Source organism: Nanorana parkeri, unplaced genomic scaffold (genome assembly GCF_000935625.1).
Source record: "Nanorana parkeri isolate BGI_ZX_2015 unplaced genomic scaffold, ASM93562v1 scaffold626, whole genome shotgun sequence".
NCBI classification, from domain to species: Eukaryota; Metazoa; Chordata; class Amphibia; order Anura; family Dicroglossidae; genus Nanorana; species Nanorana parkeri.
Genome location: NW_017306894.1, coordinates 950,955 through 970,170, shown reverse-complemented (window position 1 = coordinate 970,170; position 19,216 = coordinate 950,955). Strand labels below are relative to the sequence as shown.

The following is a 19,216-nucleotide window of genomic DNA, read 5'->3' as shown; positions in this document are numbered from 1 at the left end:
TCAGATCCGGGAAAAGCATCGCAATTCTACCGTAGATGTGTACGAATGTCGTATTTTATAATATAAATAGGGCTGTCGAAATTAAAGATTATTACTTCATTGCTGCGCTGTATGTGTATAGGCCAATGTAGTTGGATCTGTATGTGCGTTATAATAAAATCGAAATTAATCGATTACAATTTTTTTCATCATAGCAAGTCACAGGCCCCCGGAATGGTTGATAATGTGCCCGAAATGCCAGGTCCCCCTACCCGACTTGACACACCTCATATGGTTGTGCCCTTATGTACAATCCTTGTGGGAGGAGGTTATCTCCTATACGAATGTACATTCTGGGCATAACAGAACTCCTTCACCTGATATTTGTCTCTTTCATTGTCCAGCCCCAGAGCAACCCGACCCATCGTCAGCACTGACAAGATGGGAACACATCTGCATCATAAGCACCAAAAAAGCCATCTTGATAGATTGGTTGACCTCCACCCCAACATCACTACTTAGGTTTAAGTCGGTGCTACATCGGCTCATGTTGCTCGACAAATTACATACGAAATTCAATTTGCAACGCACCAAAAAATTCTTCGATACCTGGTCTGCCTATTTGATCTCTGAATTATCTACAGAGCAATTGCGTGACGTAATGATTATTTTCCAATATTCCACGTGGTTCCTCACTGCCAAACTCTCTAACACACTTGGCGATCTAGATGTACTTTAGAAGCCTCTTATTCATTCATACACATTTAACCCCAGGATTATACTTCCCCAATTATGCATCTTTATCTATTTCTCTTTCTTCTCGTTCAGCACCTTAAGATTGCAGCTCTGAATCGCTCTACTAATACCCAACAACTACTCCTTTTTCATATATTACATGGATCATATGTTGTTAAGGCTATTCAAATTGACATTAACAAATGTCATCCCAGTTATTTTGGAGTTTTTAAGTTTTTACTTTCTGTGTACTTCATTATATGATGGTATCTCTTATGTTTGCATGAATGTGCACTGTTGAAATTTAACTGTGGATGTTTCCACAACTCATTTTGTCATACAAAAGTCTGTACATTATGCACCGTTGAAACCTGATAATTGTACTGTACTTACTTTGCAATAAAAAATTAACATGCAAAAAAAAAAAAAACGAACTTAAATCGAACACGAAAATTTTAAAGCAGTACTAGCCCTAAATATAAACGATTAGTTTAATTTCCTTATTCATGGTTCCTATGTATAGGCAGCACAAATACAGCTACAGGGGGCAGTTTTTTTTTATCACGACATAAGCCATGGTGTAAAAACTGTCCATCGATTTAGAGGGATTGTTCCATTTTTGGAATTAAATCACTTTGTCTCTCATTGCTCCTCGAATGTCCCTCTTTTTGTTCCGACAGAAAAATTTATAAATAAAATGTATCATTTCACTTGCAAAGCTGTTTATATAGCACAAAATTTCCTAATTCCCTTTAGATTGTTGCATTGGTAATTTTTAAGGTTACTAGAACTAAAATTAAATAGAAAGAAGAGAAAATAAAAGGAAAAAGCCCCAATGGGTTTAAGGGATTGTGCTTTCGTTCACCATGATCTATGTGATTGGGGGTACAGTGGTGGTATTGGGGGTACAGTGGTGGTATTGGGGTGTCCATTTATCTAAATATTCACTCTATAAGGTGCCCTCCTTTTCCATCTTAAAGTGACACTAAACTTAGAAGTTACATCTTAAAAATACATTCAGGTACCTTAACTATTACACAAATAGGATAAATTTTTGTGTATCACTCGACTGTATATCCTCAAATCATCTCTGAATTGGTGCTGACCCTGTCCTTCCTTCTGGAGGGGGGCTACTTTTGTTCCCCATGTTCCCTGTGTGTGTTGTAAAGTAGTCACCGCTCCAAGCTCACTCACGGGATGGACTACAATCTCATGTTTAGTTTACTAATTTGTATTGAGATTCTAGTCCATCCCGGGAGCGAGCTTGGAGCGGGGACTACTTTACAACACACACAGGGAACATGGGGAACAAAAGTACCCCCCCTCCAGAAGGAAGGACAGTGTCTGCACCAATTCAGAGATGATTGGAGGATCTACAGCCAAGTGATACACAAATAAGATACAATGAGGGGAATTTATCAAAACTGGAGCAGAGAGAATCTGGAGTAGTTGCCCGGGGCAACCAATACGCTTTTCTCTTCAGTGTGTTCAGTTAAGATTTGAAAATGAAAGAGAGAAGCTGATTGGTTGCCATGCACAGCTGCGCCAGATTTTGTCTGCTCCAGTTTTGATAAATTCCCTTTATAGTTGTTAGGGTACTTGAATGTATTTTTAAGAATTCATTTCCAACTATTGAGTTTAGGGTCATTTTAAGCTGGCCCACACTGAGGGAATTTTGGCCGACTCCTAATGAACTTGCTGAAATTGGAGCTGTGGATGGCCTTGTTGCTGGCCCACCAACTTCCCCATCACAGCCCCCCCCCCCATACAAAAGTCTCCAGCTGTCTCATCCAGGGGTGGCTTGACTTGATGACAACAGACACTCTATAAGGCTGAATTATATCTGTATTCAAGATCCCCCCCGCTGGCCCATTTCCCTAATGCCCAATGAGCCCTGCCATCATGAACCAATAGGGATGAGCTGAAAGCATTGGGGTCCACTCTTGACATTATCCGTTTCCAGGGCCCCTGAGGTACTCATAAAAATGTAAAGACTCCTCTAGGTGAGCTGATAGGGTTCCAACAGCCAACTGAAGGAGTGCGCACGGCAGCCGGACAATGCTGCTGCTAAATTTTGAGGCCGTGGCTTAGTGGTGTCCCCCTGCAACAGGAAGTGCTATTATCAACAGGATCTCCGGGAAATAAACTTTGCAACAGATTTTTTCTAAATGATTTGATTAAGAAAAGTGTATAGGTTGAGGCCTAATACCAGACATAGTGAAACACTGATTGTGGGTTACCATACACTTTTTTGGGGGTATTACACCCCGTAATGGGATATGTAGTTGCCGTTAGGAGGCGTGAAATTCGTTTTTGCATCTAGACAATGCCATTTTCACAGGATCATAAGAGGAAGCACAAAAATACAAATCATTATACAAAATCATAACAATGTAACAATGTAAACAGGACAAGGGCCAATGCATTAAAAAAAGGGAAAAAAAAAAATAAAAAAATCGCATTAACAATGTTCTGGTAAATGTGGCATTTACTATAATTTCCCGAGAAAGCCAACCAAGGTCCGCCATGAGCTTTTCTGGTCAATGAAAACAAAAAACCAACGCGACCTTTAATAGCGGTAGAGGAGATTCCTCAGGTGACATATAAAGAAGCGCCAAATACATCAATTATTCATCAATTATAAATGTAAAATGTCAGCAAGCAGCCGGGTGTCCTCAGCGCCAGCTAAATGTCAAAGCAGCTCAAAAAGGACACAAAAGGAAAGGTAAACAGCCAACAGCCAATCACAAGCCGTCTCTTAACGAATGTGTCTAGTGTACATAAACAAATTGCAAATTTAAACCTGAACACCGGGCAAGTATAAAAGACAAATTATTATTATTATTAATAAATAAAAAAAATCATAAAGAAATATTATTGATATTATTAATATTATATTATCATCATCATTATGAAGGCTTTCACCCAAGATTCACACATTTTAAATGTAAGATTTAACCATTCTAAAAATGTGACTCGAGTAAAAGTTGTGTTTTAAATGCAGTGTTACTCTGCTCTCTTCTCCCATCATGCTCCTAGCGCTGTAGCACAAGTGATTAGCGCCTTGTGCTGCTTCTCCCTCCCCCCAGTCCGAGGTCTGTTGTACACGGGATTGCAAGGGGCTGATACCAAGTCACATTCAGGTACTTACACTGCTTGCACTACTCTGTCTGGAGGTCGACTTTAAACTTGTACTGTCCAAAAGACATAGGCTGCCAATGCTGAACACTGTTGTCAGGTACCTGGCCGTCATGCTAATTCAGTATATTTAATACTCTGGGGGTTAATTTATTAAAGTCCCTCAAAGTGACTCAAATGGGTTCATTTAGAAAAGTTATACAACAGACGAATGCCATTCGCACAGCACTGGCACCCCTAGATGGCGGAGTTTCCTATACTCGTCAGCGCCATCTAGTGGTGCTACTACTGTGTGAATGGCATTCGTCTGTTGTATAACGTGAATGAACCTCTCCGAGTCACTAAAATGACCCAAATAGGAGTTGTGACTTCACTCCGACATTTAATTACTGCGTGTTTGTTGTAGCTTTGGGACTCTTGGTTTTGGGCCCCGGGACTCGGTCTACCTACAGGACCCTTATTATTATTGAAAAGGATTTTTATAGCGCCAACAGTTTGCGCAGCACTTTACAATGTAAGGAAGACATTACAATTACAATGCAGTGCCAGACAAGAGGGTAAGGAGGGCCACTGAAGTTAGACAGCCAGGCATACAGCATTTTCAGGTCTGCAATGTTATCCTTTAGTGCCTTCAGCTGCTGGGAAGGTGTATGGAACATTCACTGCGGGTACTGTTGCAGAAAACAGGGACATAAAAGCCGGTTCTATTGAATTTGACGGATTTCACTCGTGACTGGAGTTCCTCTTTATTGTATGAAAAGAGGAAATTCCTGCAGGAAAACGTTTATGGTGAAAAAGGATACATTACACAGTGTTACATTGATCTTCCTTCACGCATGACCCCTTGTTAGCAGAGGATACACAGAATTACAGGCGGCCTGGTTTCCCTGTGTGTAACACCAGAGGCATTTCACGGGGTCATGGAACTGCTGGGTGACATTCTGCAGACATGGATGTCACTTGTGTGTGGATATTAACCCTTCAGCCAGTCCCAGTGTCCTGTACTGGTGGCAGTATAGAAGTAGTGAAATGAGCAGACTGATGAGATAGATAGATAGATAGATATAGATTATATATATCACACACACACACCAGTGCAAACCATTGCAATGCCTCATGGTTCATTCTCGGTCTCCACTCGGCCCAGTCAGCAAAAATCAGAACTCATTTACCCACGATTGCCGAAATACCACGTTCCCATGAACGCCCTCCTCTCCCATAGATGGCTCACATTATTTTGTGCCGAGTTCCTCTTTCACTTCCTCATTTCATCAACGACACTTTCAGCATTTTCTCAATAATAATGTTCTATAATACTAAAATTAAACCATTTTTCCCCGAAAATTCATGTATTGTGCTTCGAAGAAACAATAGGCTTCGGCTGTTACTTAGTATTAGTTCTGCCTTAAAATCGATTGCATCGAAACAACAAAATCGCAACTTTGGCTGGAGTATGAATGTCATGGGGTTCAATTACGTTCACTTTGCACCTAGCTTAGTGAATGAGGTGAAGTGGAGTTAAAAAAATACTTTGCAAAGGATATGTAATCATCTGCAAAATGGGAAGAAAAACAAAACAAAAACCACAACACACCAAAAACATGATTTTTGCTGGCACATGATTGGATGGTGGAAGTTGGCTCCAGCAAGCTAAGTTTTTGGCCAACTGAATCTTCACTTTGAACAATTATTTTTTCACTTCGCTTAGTGAATGGGGTGAAGCTCGGCTGACTTCAATCATCCAAATCATGTGCAAGTTAAAAGAAAAAATTAAGGTTTTTTTTTTGTTGTCTTAATTTTTCCTGCATGTGGTCGGGTATTCTTCTACTTTTCTTCGCTTGACCTCATTCAGTGAGCTAGGTGAAAATGCATTCTACAAAGTGAAAATTCCCTTTGCAAAGAGAACACATTCTACTCCTTTAGTAATTCAACACTAACAGGTAAAAAGAGATTTCTCTCGATGTGCCACTGCAAAGCACTAAAGGGGTCTAGTTATAAACTATTTACAGAACCATTCGCCCCGTCAATGTAATGTATTGTAATGTTGCATTATGGCAACTAGATGGAGCTGATGAGCAAAGACAATAAGTATTTCATATGCTCCTCTGGACCATCTAGTGGCCATAGTGAGGCATTATAATACAGAACATTCACTGGCCTGTAATGCATAGATCGCTTATGCATAATAGAATATTCCTTCATCGAAGACCAGAGATACGGCTGCGAATGCAGCTTGTCCAATCAAAGGCCAATGATAAATCACAGATTGTAAGACCTATCCATACCATAGTGGCCATTGAATGTAATTAATTGTATTACTACTTTATCGCTTTTGCTCCATCTAGTGTCCATAATGTGGGATTAAAATACATTAGTTACTGACCTCTAATGTATAGAAAGGCCATTTTAGTGAATGGAGGCCATACCAGCCATGATTGGACAAGCTGCATTCTCAGCCGTGTCTTTGGTCTTCTATGAATGGATATTCTAAAATGGACTAGACACACACAGACAGTGAATGTAATGTATTGTAATACTACATTATAGCCAATAGATAGAGCTGAGGAGCATAGAAAATAAGTATTTGCTATGCTCCTCAGCTCCACCGTGTGGCCATACTGTGGCATTCAATATATTACATTCACTGGACTCTAATGTCTAAGGCCCCATTCACACTGAGCGACGAGCGATATTGAGCGACTTTTTCCTATTGGGCTGTATGCAATCAGGAGCAAAACCGCTCGAAAAAAGGGTCTTGTAGGAGCTACAAGCGATATTGGACGAGATGTGAACAGCTCCATTGAAATGGATTGGAGAGGCTACATAGAGCGATATTGCGTGGAAATATGAGCGATATCGCTGCAAAAATCGCTCGATAAATGCTGATGAAATCACTTACAATGGACGCTGCTCCCGATATCCTGTTTTAGGGGGAGGGGGGGGCTCCTTTCCCTTGCAGGGTCCTATGGAGCTACCCTTGGGTTTGCTAGTAAGCCGTGTGCGTCTCCACAAACACACAGACACAGCAAGGCAATCTACTAGTGTGGCAGGGAAGCCAGTCTCAGGTGGGCTTTGTAGGATCTATGGTGGGCTCTGCAGGGTTTCAGGCTGCAAAGCCCACCTAAGACCCTGTAGAGCCCACCATAGATCCCGCAGAGCCCACATGGAGCCACCCTTGTGTGTGCTCGTAATCTGTGTGCGTCTCCACAAGCACACAGTCACAGCAAGGCAAGGTACTGGTCTCCTCAATGCTCCCTTCTCTTCCCTTCTACAAGCTAGTAAATGAACATTTGCTAGAGATAGTGTTGCCACCTTTTCTTCAAGCGAAAACCTGAACACTCTAGGGAGGACATTTTTTTGGGAGAATGAGCCATGGCTTATTCATATGTAAATATCACAGTTGAGACTATTTTCAGTGGGGGGCTAGTAGCCCCTATCTTAATTTTGGTTGCCCCTGTCTGCCTGACATCTTGTGTCCGGGTTTCTGCTGCCATGAAGCCCGGACACAGCATTCAAAACCCGGACTGTCCGAGTGAATCCTGAACAGGTGGCAACCCTAGCTAGAGGGTATGCTCTGTCACTTGTGATCTTGGACAGGAGGTTCAGGGAAGCTGAGCTGAGAGAGTTGGAGCCGTTTGGAAATGTGATGACTCAGTGTCTGGGTGAAAATGTAAAGCAATGCTTTGCTGGGCGATCTAGATTTGTTTGATCTGGATTCAGTATTGAAAAGTTGGAGTTTAATACGACTTTAACCCTTCCCTACTTTATCCAAAACTAATCACAAAAAGAGTGTTGGGGTTACGTTCACTTCAATCACTTTTATCCAAAACTATCACAAAAAGAAAGTTTTGGTGTTTCATTCACTTTAATCCCAACGCTCACATAAAACATCTACTTATGGGGTCAGTTTATGTTCTGGTGTATAAAATACTTTGTGTTACACGAAATGTTGTCAGAGTAGAAGAAGACGGCCTTTCTATGAGAACTCCAGATATGTTTCCATTGATCTCGTGTAATAGATCTTCTTCTGTCACAGCTCTGCAGGGTGTTGTAAAGATAATTATCACCGAGACCCAAAGCTCTGGTTTTATGTTTTTTTGCTTCTTTGATCTGATCTGTATCGTGAGCAGGTGATGTCATTTCCACAAGACAAATGAGACGTTATAACCAGACGGGTCATCAAATTGCCGCCATGAAACCAGTGCAAGGTATAGGAGAACCTTGTAAAAGCAGAAAGGCATTAATAGGTCAGATCTCCATCTTCACAATCCATACACCAGAGATGTATTTCTCATGAAGAATCATGGTGGGCAGAGCCATGGAAGGTCTTCCTTTACACCCTTGGAGATAATGGCGCATCCAACCCACCAGTTGGTAGAACAGACACAGCCATCTATTCCAAGCTGCATATAGCCCTGAAGGCTAGTTGGCCATTTTCACAGTGGTTGGTGGTCAAAGATCGAAAAGGAACCCATTGAGGTCACCGAGCCTGTACAACAGGGGAGGGCAAACTCTGGCCCCTACAGCTGTAGGGGCCACATGTCCCATAAGGCATTGCAGGATTCTCACAGCCACAGGCATGACTCCCAGAGGCAGATGCATGAAGGGATTTGCAGTTTCACCACAGCTGGAGGACCGGATGGTGGTTCCCTGATGTCTCCAGGGTCTCAAGTGGCCTGTGTGTGCTCTCACCAGGGCTGTGCTGGCTCTGGGGCCTATCAGGTGGGCTCTTAGTTGAGCTATCCAGACTCTCAGATGGGCTATGCGGACCCTCAGATGGCTGTGTGGGGTCCCAGGTGGGCTATGCAGACTTTCAGTAGTGCTGTGAAGGCTGTGTGGTGTCTCACCAGGGGGCCAGAGGTGGGTAGCGTGGTGTCAGGAAGACGGAGGAGATGTGCGGGCTGATGCCTGTTTACAGACGCCTGCAGCTCACAGGAAGGCTGCCAAGGTCCCCGGCAAAGGGGACCCCCTTATTCCCTTGCTGGGGACCTCGGCAGCCTTCCTGTGAGCCGCAGGCGCCTGTAAACAGGCACCAGCCCGCTCATCTCCTCCTCCATTTTTTTTTACACCTGCCAAACAATTTCAAGTGCCAGTATAGGCACTTTGTGTCCCCCTTTTTAAAAAATTAATAAATGCAAAAACATGAAGAAAAAAAATGAATTTATTGCTTTGGAGCCTCCAAATCATTGCAACTGCGATCGGCTCTGGCTCCTGCAGACTATTGCCCCAGCCCTGAGTCCATACAGAGGTATGGACGGACCTTCAGTTATGGGGGTGGAGGAAGTCATCAATGGACTACAAATGTGGTGACATCACAGTGGTCGTACTCCATTGAGATCTGGAAGTCCCTCTGCTGCAGTGACAGATGGGAGTTGTAGTCTTGTCCTGTGCGTGTCGAGTTGAACTATACACAGAAAGCTCCAGTGAGAAGCACCCTGTGATGCAGGTAAGTAGGGGGCAGTTTGAGGGTGGAGGATGAGGAATGTGATCATGCTTCATGGGTGTAACATGGTCAGAAGGGTGGAGTAGTCGTTCACATTGGACTTTACAGGTCATTAGGACTATTGTGTCATGGAGGGAGTCTATCAGCGTCCTACTTCCTCAATTTGTTTGCCACACAAGAGTGAAAGCAGATGCTTTGTGTACAATAAAAGTGATCCGAAAATAAACAATTTATAGACGTTTCTCATTCAGAGACTCCCACTTCCTCTTTTGGTTTTTGGTTTTTTATTTGCAAAGAATGTTTAATGTATTTTTAGTGAGTAGACATTTTTCTATTTATATTAAAGTCATTATTGATGCAATGCCCATAGGATGTACTTCCTAAAAGCACTGACACCATTTCACTCAGCCCTGTGAATATGCATTTCCATTCTGAGCCTGATGAATGGGTACTGCCGAGACCCCGAAAGCGTTTGTATTGGATGGCGATTTGTCAATAAAGGACTTTTTGCTTCAAAACTTTTGGTGTGCTGGTGACACACCTTTCTTTATCTGCATTGTTCACGGGGCCGCCCGTGGTCACTACAAGCACCCACCTGCTTGGCAGGTTTACTACTATTCCGGTAAGGAGTGCAGCTGGTTCTTGACTATATGCATTTCCTTGTCTCACCACTCTCACAGAGCCTGCCTTCTGAACTACAACTCAACATCTTAACAATGTAGCATTATCATTGCTTGCTGGAAGCAATACATGATGGGATATGTATTCTTATTTAATATGTATTTTAGTTAATTGTCCAGCCCAGCCCCCCTTGTATGTTATAGCCCCCTCCTCTTCGGGAGTGTCCAATTACTGTCTCTACTGGCCCAGCTACTCTGCCCATCACCTCTCTGCCTTTTCATGTAGCTGTTGGGGAAGGGACGAAGAGGGAAAATATAGTGGGTCACGTGAGTCACAGCTTTGAGTCTCCTGGGTCTGCGGACATCACATTCAAGATGGTGTCTACTAGCAGCATTCTCAGGGGACCCATGTAGAAACACAAATAAGGGGTTCCCCTTCACATCAGGAGCCCCCCCCCCCTTCATAACGGAATACTGCCTTTCCTTCATCAGGATCCCTCCTTTACATGAACCCCCATATTCACATCAGGGTTCCCCTACTCTTTGGAAGCCCCACTTACATCAGGTGCTGGTCTGCACCATGGAAAGGCATGACGCTATGCAAAAAATTTTGAGGAAAGCAAAAAAGCACCCCAGGGTGCCCACGGCACCCTGGTGGAGAAAGGCTACTCTAACAACACACCAACAGATGCGCTATGTGGCTAGATCAGCCAACAGCAGAACGTATGGGTTCTCACACAACTTCCAAGACAAATGGGCTGATTGGGGTTAAGTCTTTTCCCCATAGTTCTCCTTAGGGTAACGGGAGGACACAAACTAGCATCCTCCCGTCACCCTAGGCTCAGTATACCGCGAGCTATAGCTCGCGGTATACTGAGACGCCGCAGTATACCGCGAGCAGCTGCTCGCGGTATACTAAGACGCCGCAGCTGAAGCGGATCCCGACAATTGTGCCGGGATCCGCCCAGCTGCGTGACTGACAGCTGGCTCTGCCTATCTAGAGGCAGAGCCAGCTGTACCCGCCCCCTCCTCATCCGATCCGTCAGTGAGCGCTGGCAGAGCGGGGAGGGGGGAATCCAGCCCCTCCCCTGTCACGGCAGAGAGCCGTGACATGATCGAGAGGTGAGCGAACGCCGGTATGTGTTCACTCACTTCCCGATCTACTGAGCTGACCTGTGACAGTCTCATTGTCACAGGCCGGCTAGAACTATGAGGTTAGTGGAAATCACTCACCTCATAGTTCTCCTTTAACCCTCACAATGGCAATATGAATTTCTAGGTCCAAATGTAAAAGGCCCCTTGCCATGAGAACCTTGCAGCAGAGAACTAAAAATGTGCAACGGTGTGTGTTCCTAGTCCTCAGACCCGATGTAAAAATGAGTCCTGGAGTTATTGTCAAGTTAACGGACACATACCAATGCTACCAAACTTGGTCTTGGTGTCTGAGCTTCAAAAAACTCAGGAAAGAGATAACATCACGGCCTGGGGCAGGACCTCTACAACTGTATACTATACGCACTCTGGTTCTATGGAACACATGCATACAGAAGATAGAAGCGAGTCATCCAGTTTGACCTTTGACCTTTTCTTCCATCAAAGCGATGATGTCATAAAGAAAACATCCGCGCCAAGTATGACAAACTGAATGGCATCCTCAGTTTTCACTCTTCCAGTGGACACGTGTCCTCACCTCAACACACACGTGAGTCACACACATGACAGATTGGTTAAAGCAGCTGGTTTCTCCATTGTCTCCTTTATTATGGTTTCTGGTGAACTACTAGACTGGATGATCATGGGTGCCTCAGTGGTGTGTAGTCCATAGGTAAACTTTAAACACTCAGCCATTCTTTTTATGGACCTCGACCTCAGTTTCATGACTCTCTTTAAATGAATTCTAGGTTCTCCCCGGCCACTGTGATCATCTTGGATTCTTCTCTTAGAACAGTAACCACATCCTGTCCATTAAGGATGGTCTCAGGACTTTATTAGAGACACTCCCGGGAAACTACAAGGGAATGCACGCACCCTGGAAATCCCTGAGTAGGAGTGTTTTGTGACTAACGACCTCTTAGCACGAGGGTCCCGTCTGAGGAATGTTAGGCATCTCTTCCCACAACGTGCCCCACATCTGGAAACAGCTGGTGCACTGAATTAGGATATACATGTCTGTGGCCAAATACAACCACCACCTACAGACAATTTGGCAGAGGGCTTTTTGGTTTCTTTTTTGTTCCAACTATATAAATGTTTTAATATCCCTGAACCATTCAGGGCAGAGAGAAATAAACTGTCTATACAATGCATGTTTAGGTTTCCTCATCCATGCTCAGTGGTGTCATGTGCCACTATTTGACTGCAGTCAATCAGTTGAAGTCACTGTTTGGGTATTCTCTGTTTGGATGAGCTTCAACAAAAGTTGATTGACAAGTTCACCTTTGACTAAAGGTGTGTCCTATGAGGGCCACACACTGCCCGAATTTCGGGCTAGTCCCGCTTGAGCAGTGTATGGCCAGTATGAGTCGCTTTTAAGCCAGCCCGCCCCCCCCCAAAAAAAAAAAACACTTCTACTGCCCTATGCTGCGCTCCCCTGCCACAGCACTGGATTGCAGAATACCTGGCCCATCTGGGTATGGGGGAGCATATGACCTCCACCCGTGAAGGAGGTATGAGTTGAGGCAAGGCCTGGTCCATGCCTGCCAACCTTCTAAGATGAGAAACCTTTTAGAAGTAATTATATAAGCACGCCCCTGCCACGTCCTCAGTTACATGGGCCACAAAGGATTATTGTACCAACAGTGGTTAAACGGTTGATTCCCACCACTACTAGTGTAGTAAAACACTTTTGATAGCCCTATAGTACATTTCTATAGGAGATCAGACCTAAAAGAGGGAAGGTGTTGTTCCTAACTAGTTCTGAAATAAGGATTGTCTTTCCAAATGAGGGCCAATTGGAAGCTGATCATCTAGAAAGCATTTCCCCCCAAATTTGAGCATATGGGGTGTATCACTAGAGAGCAATGACCAAAACAGGCAACCCCCCTCTGTCTATTGCATTAACATTGACTGCTCGGCACCCAAAACCCCTTATCAAATTCTATAGGCTAACTCCAAACACTTGTCTGTTTTCATATAGTGGGGAAGATTTAACATTTCTGCTGGGTATTTATGTCTGAAGAGATGTTAAATCACCAGTACATATGTAGTGTTCACCGAATCTTCACATTTGTTCCAGTCACAATGTCAAAGTGCCAACGTTTCAGGGCCACGTAGGGTCCCTTCATCAGGGTGACATAATGACAGTCCCTGCGTGGCCCCGGAAACGTTGGTACTTGAACATTCGGTGACTATTCAATAAATGTGAAGAAGATTCAGTGAATATTACGTGTGCTGGTTATTAACCTCTCTTCACTTTGAAGTCCTTCACGGTGCCATCCGTTCAATCACAGCGAGCACCACCATTTTTAACAGAAGGTCGCAAAGCTGTATGGAGTGCAGGTGGCTTAAGACACTGAGTATTTATATCTGTCTGTGACCCCATTAGGGAGATTTTCCATTTCCTGTCCCTGTAATCCACCTACCAGAAACACGAGGTGCATTTATCCATGAAATAAAAGGCCCAGAGAGCAATGAATACATGGTCAGAACTTCTACTAACCTTTGCTCACACTCATAAAAGTAAATTCCCAATGGCGAGATGGGATGTGAAGCCAACATCCTTTGCAAGACAGGAAGAAAATCCTGATGGCTCAACCAAACCCCAATGAGATATCAAGATTGATGGTTTATATGGATACAACTCGCATTGTATAGATAGACAGCTACCTATGATAAATGTATCTCAGTCTTATGAATACAAATGGTGATAAAAACAGTAGGAGTCAAGGAAGTCAAAAAATATATGATGTGTATTCCAACAATATTTAGACATCTGCTTCTTCCACCATTTTGTAAATTTGATCTTACCTGCCCAAAGTCGCTGGTGAACAGGACCTCACCATCGCTGCTGGAGGTGACAGTGGCGGGCACCAAGCTTCCATTTACTACAAGCCATACATGACTGCCCTAGATAGAAGAATGAACTTTGCCCTTGTCCCACACTAGATCACACATACATTATTATACATGATTTATAAAGCGCCAACAATTTGCACAGCGCAACTTATGGGGATACAGTACAATTATAATACTACTGTAGAAAATTAGAAGGACAGTGCTTGTGAGAACTTAATCTACAAAGTACATCATGAGTCATTCGTCATTAATCAGTCTCCGGACGATTACCATATCATTCAATTACAAGGTATTATAGAAATAACCACGCACCAGCAGCTGGGTATCTATTCAAGTCAATTGGCATGCGATAATTCCAGATGCATGCCAACAATAAAGTTGTGCGAACTTAGTCCTTACATTTTTGCATTTAAATAAACTTTTACACCATGCACCCTCAGTGGCTAAAAAGGTGATATAGATGGCTTAGAAATCTCTAAACTGTACTCATAAAGCTCTATATAAGCTGTAAAACAGCCATATAGTACATCTCTCAGATGTAGGTATAGGTCTAGAAAGTATCGTATTGCCTCATGCAATGTCCTCCAGATGAAAGAAGGGTCCAAAAGGGACAAAAGAAAAACAAAATGTGGCCATGTTCATCATCCACCTCTGTCCTTGATTGGTATTGCTGGGCATCAAGGTAAAAAGGGGCTGCCGTGTGGCAGCAACCCAATCGGTGATGCATTTCATCTTCTGTGTGGGGAGTTATTCCAACTAACAGTTGGTGGAAGCTTGAAATATTTAAGTCAATGTAGACCAGGGGTGGGCAAACCCCGGCCCTCCAGCTGTTGTGGAACCAGATGCAGGCTATACTCATGGATACAAGGGGCACCATGGTGTACATTTTATTAAGCTATGGGTATCATTACAGCTCTTTTTGCATAAAGGTCCTATATGAATATTAGAATTGAAAGCAAGGTAACATCCAAACAATTTTTTTTTTTTTTACTTCAAAGCATTCATTGCTCACTAGATAGAAACCTTACCTCCCATTTACACTATTTAAAAGGAACCCATGGACTAGACTTTAATTGGAGCGTCAAACAAGCAACACAGGTGTTTTAGCAAGGTTTTGTACCTAACAACCAGTCTCCTCCTCCTAGCACCCCGAGGCCTGTGAAAAAGATGGATGACTCAGGAGTGTCCATGCTGGATGTGGAGATTTTCATCCACCTGGTGAGGGACCCTTAGAACTTCTACCACCCCAGCGATGCCCATAAGAAACCTCTACGACCCCAGCGATGCCCATAAGAAACCTCTACGACCCCAGCGATGCCAACAGGAACCTCTATGACTCCAGCGATACCCATAAGAAACCTCTATGACTCCAGCGATACCCATAAGAAACCTCTACGTGACCCCAGCGATGCCCATAAGAAACCTCTACGACCCCAGCGATGCCCATAAGAAACCTCTACGACCCCAGCGATGCCAACAGGAACCTCTATGACTCCAGCGATACCCATAAGAAACCTCTACGACCCCAGCGATGCCAACAGGAACCTCTATTACTCCAGCGATAGCCATAAGAACGTCTAAGACCCCTGCGATGCCCACAGGAACCTTTATGACCCTAACAATGCCCATTACAAGAACCGTGGAAAGCGGCAAAGGGTTGGGAATAACCCAGTCATTACGTTTTTTTGGATTGGGAGCTTTGATAGCACAAGCAAAACAAACGACAAACGCACTCAACAATTTGTTACCAGTTATACAGTAAGGTGCACACGAAATGGGCTTTGAACAGTAAAACAGCAGAAAGGCATCATGGAACACTCACAAAACCAGCATGTAAAACAACATGTCTCAGCTGCCAATAGGATGTGCGGGATCCCTTGTGTGTTTCTGTACCTTTAAGGAGGTTGGGCGTCCTCCTAACAAACCTGCACCCAATTTGATATCTTCTGCCCCCATGTGCTCCAAGATGGAGACTCTCATAGTTTAGAATTAGGACCGCACTATAAGAGGTGCCTTGGCGCGGCAGTGCGGCTTACACATCCTCGGCTGAAGACGTGTATCCAAACCTCTGTCATTATCCTTAGTGGTGAGACATGTTGTTTTACATGCTGGTTTTGTGAGTGTGCCATGATGCCTTTCTGCTGTTTTGCTTTGATAGCACAAACCACACAGGAGGAACCAGGAAGCAGGTACAAGGATGATGGCTAAAACAAAAATGCCAGAAACTTGAAAACATTAAAGGCTTCAAAAACTTGCATTCGCATGTATAAAAAAAAAAAAAAAAAAAAAAAAAAGGACAAAAATGCACAAAACTGCTCTCGCTCAAGTGTCGAGAGGCAGGGCTATCCCGATAATGAGACAGCTGCCTCAGGTGGCATCTAATGGGGTAACGAGCATCTTCTCCCATCCACTGCCACTCAACCTTCCTTCCCCTGTAAGAAGCTACACCCCAACCCCACACCTAACCCTCCACCCCGTGACAAGCATCCACTGCCAGCAGACCGCCCCCACCACCCCCGTCCTGGCCTCAGGCAGTGCCTAGTGCAGGGACACCCCTGTGAAGAGGGCTTAAGAAAAAGGTTAGGTCATATGCAACAGTTAGTAAGACCACCCAAAGGCACTGGGAGAAACCTGCTAAATCTGACATCAAGTAATAGAAAACAAAAAGGACTAAAAACATAAAACAGAACAGACGTGACGTTTGCTGGCCAACATCAGCACGTCTTGGGTTGATTTTGCCTCAAGACGTTCTTGAAAACAATCCCTTTAAATGACACATCATTTGGGATATTCTCAGCATGTGGTCAGTGGCAACCCAGAGAGCTTCAGTAATCAGGCAATATTTTATTGTCACATGGACGCAAAATCTGTCATCGTTGCCGCCACACGACAACAAAAGACCCAGACACAAGGACGGGGGACGTGTCCTGTAGGGGGTATGCCCAATCCTATAAAAGGTGTTGCTGCAGTGTGTTGTCACCGCTGGACCGACCTCTCTCACTGAATACGGGATCACAAATGCAGCCAGTATTTACTCCCCGGCGCTGTCACCATGATTGTCACCTGTGGGGATGAGCTGACAGGGCGATTGGCAGTCGGTCACAGACATGTACAATCCATCTGTGCCGAATAAGCAGCACAGAGAGATAGAAAAAACAAAAAACAAAGACCTTATCTACCAATTCCTTAGCGAGAGGCAATTTGGCCAAAAACTGCAGACGCTGCGCTTAAATAATTTATAATGTCATATGTCTTTGTACCGCGTAGCTTCCCTGACATCTTCCCACTGGGACTGTACTCTGCTGAACCAAAATATTCCTTCTGAGGGAGACAATTTTAGCTGAATCCATATTGAATTAGAAGAAAAGACAGACAATGTGTTTTTGTTTTGTTTGGGATTTTTAAAATTTGGATACAGTTTCAAAAGGGTTTCAATTTTGGTCTGGTTTTTGTTGTGGTCTAGGACGCCACCAGGGAAATTTTCCCTCACTTCCTGTACTTGTGACACCATTAGAAAAAAAATGGTAGAGAGCGGTTGCCACGGAGACAGGAGGCTCAGATATCAGTAAAAACCAAAGCACTAGGTTATTCACCTTCTCTACACTGCATGTGTTCCGTTTGTGTCCCCCATTAGAGGAATCTCTCCATCAATCCAGATTTCCCATAAGGCCACATAGGCTGTGGTCTAGGGCGGCAAGACAATAATAAAAGCATTGTCTAACTAAGGAGTAGGCAACCTCAGCACTCCAGCTTTTGTGGAACTACAAGTCCCATGAGGCACTGCAAGAATGACAGCCACAGGCATTACGGGATTTGAAGTTTTACCACAGCTGATGTCAGGGCTGTCCCTCACGTATTCACCATTGTGGGTGGCATGGGGGATTGGATGCTGGCAGGGAATGGTCACTATAGGGGGGGTTACAGCTGTTGTGCCGATTTGTCTTTTTGGGGTCCCCCATAGCCCCCAAACCTTGGCCATTTCAGCAGCTTAGTCAGCGTTATTACTCTGTAGCCTGAGATAAGCGCAGGGAGAGCTAATTAGACTCCTTGAGAACGCAGGAAGTGTGCACAGGACAACTCTGGATTTTCAACAGGATTAACAGATATTTTCATGCAGTTATATCATTTTCAATTATATATTTAAAAAGGAGTTATAAGGTCCCAGCATATCCTCTCCTGTTATAACATCAGCATTGTAATAGGAATACATACTAAGAGTTGTTTCTGATAATGCAATCAAAGCTTACATGAAAAAGTCCCTTTTATGTAGTGAGTGCTGCCTTCTGTCTGCCCATCACTTCCAACAACTTCCTGGATTGCTAGTGTGCTTTGCATCTCTTTCCCTGCTGCTTGATGTGATGCAATCTCCAAGACTACATCTCCCATCATGCAGTGCTTGCAGCAAGCAATGATAATGTTACATTGCGGGACATTCAGACATTGGAGTTAGGGTGGTGACACCAGGAAGTACATATTCACAGGGCTGAGTGAAATGGTGTCATTGCATTGAGAAAGTCCATCCTATGGGCCTCTTTAATAAGTATACAAACTTCTAGATGGATCTGGTTATTAGGAGTGGGAGAGAACTTATAGAAATACAAAATTTTTGGTTTTTGACCATAGATACCCTTTGACGGGAGCAGATACGAGAACTCCGTCGTTGGGGATTACATACACTTTAAGCCATTCAGCAGGCAGGTTGCAGGTATGAAATGATAAATATTCATGTTTAAAAGGAATGCATTTGTAAATGGCGTGGCAAGAAGTTCTGCAAACCATGCAAGCTTCCCTATACGTTCTGACCGCCCCGCACACCCGATATAGCACCTGTGCTAGACAAGGCCACTAAATAATGACACTGCAAGTAACTGTCACTTCTGCCGGTCATTTGCTCCAGTTTCCTACCGCCATAAAAAAAGAAATCACAACCCCCCGGAGGCCACGTCTCTGTATCCACACTGTACAGGATTATTACAGCTAATTAGATTAATGCACCCAGGCACTGAGAACATAAGTCACGGGGCCAATGGGGGCTTGCAAGAATATATGCAGCATGCATACACCCTTTCGGATGCGGCGGTAGGAGGCTGTCAGGCACTGAAAACCTCTTTTGGCATCTGCGTTAGGATGCTTTTTATAAAAAAGAAAGAAAAAAAAGTCATGTTATAAATAATAATAATTAGATTATATATATACACACACACACTTATTTTATAGTGTGACTAGCTATACTTGCAAAAAATTTAAAATACTGAAAAAAAACAGACATATTTTTGTGCTACAGATT

The 19,216-nt window shown here is 43.7% G+C and overlaps 1 protein-coding gene across 1 annotated transcript in view; it reads right to left on the bottom strand.

Moving 5' to 3' along the window:
• The window catches only part of LOC108792295 (unconventional myosin-X-like), a gene marked incomplete at its 3' end in the record, with an annotated part of 64,068 nt that overhangs the window by 12,081 nt on the left and 32,771 nt on the right, over positions 1 to 19,216 (bottom strand). Inside the window, exon 2 of the mRNA XM_018563036.1 lies at positions 13,882 to 13,980. Within this exon, the coding sequence (XP_018418538.1) occupies positions 13,882 to 13,980 (99 nt within the window). The remainder of the gene's footprint in view (positions 1 to 13,881; positions 13,981 to 19,216) is intronic.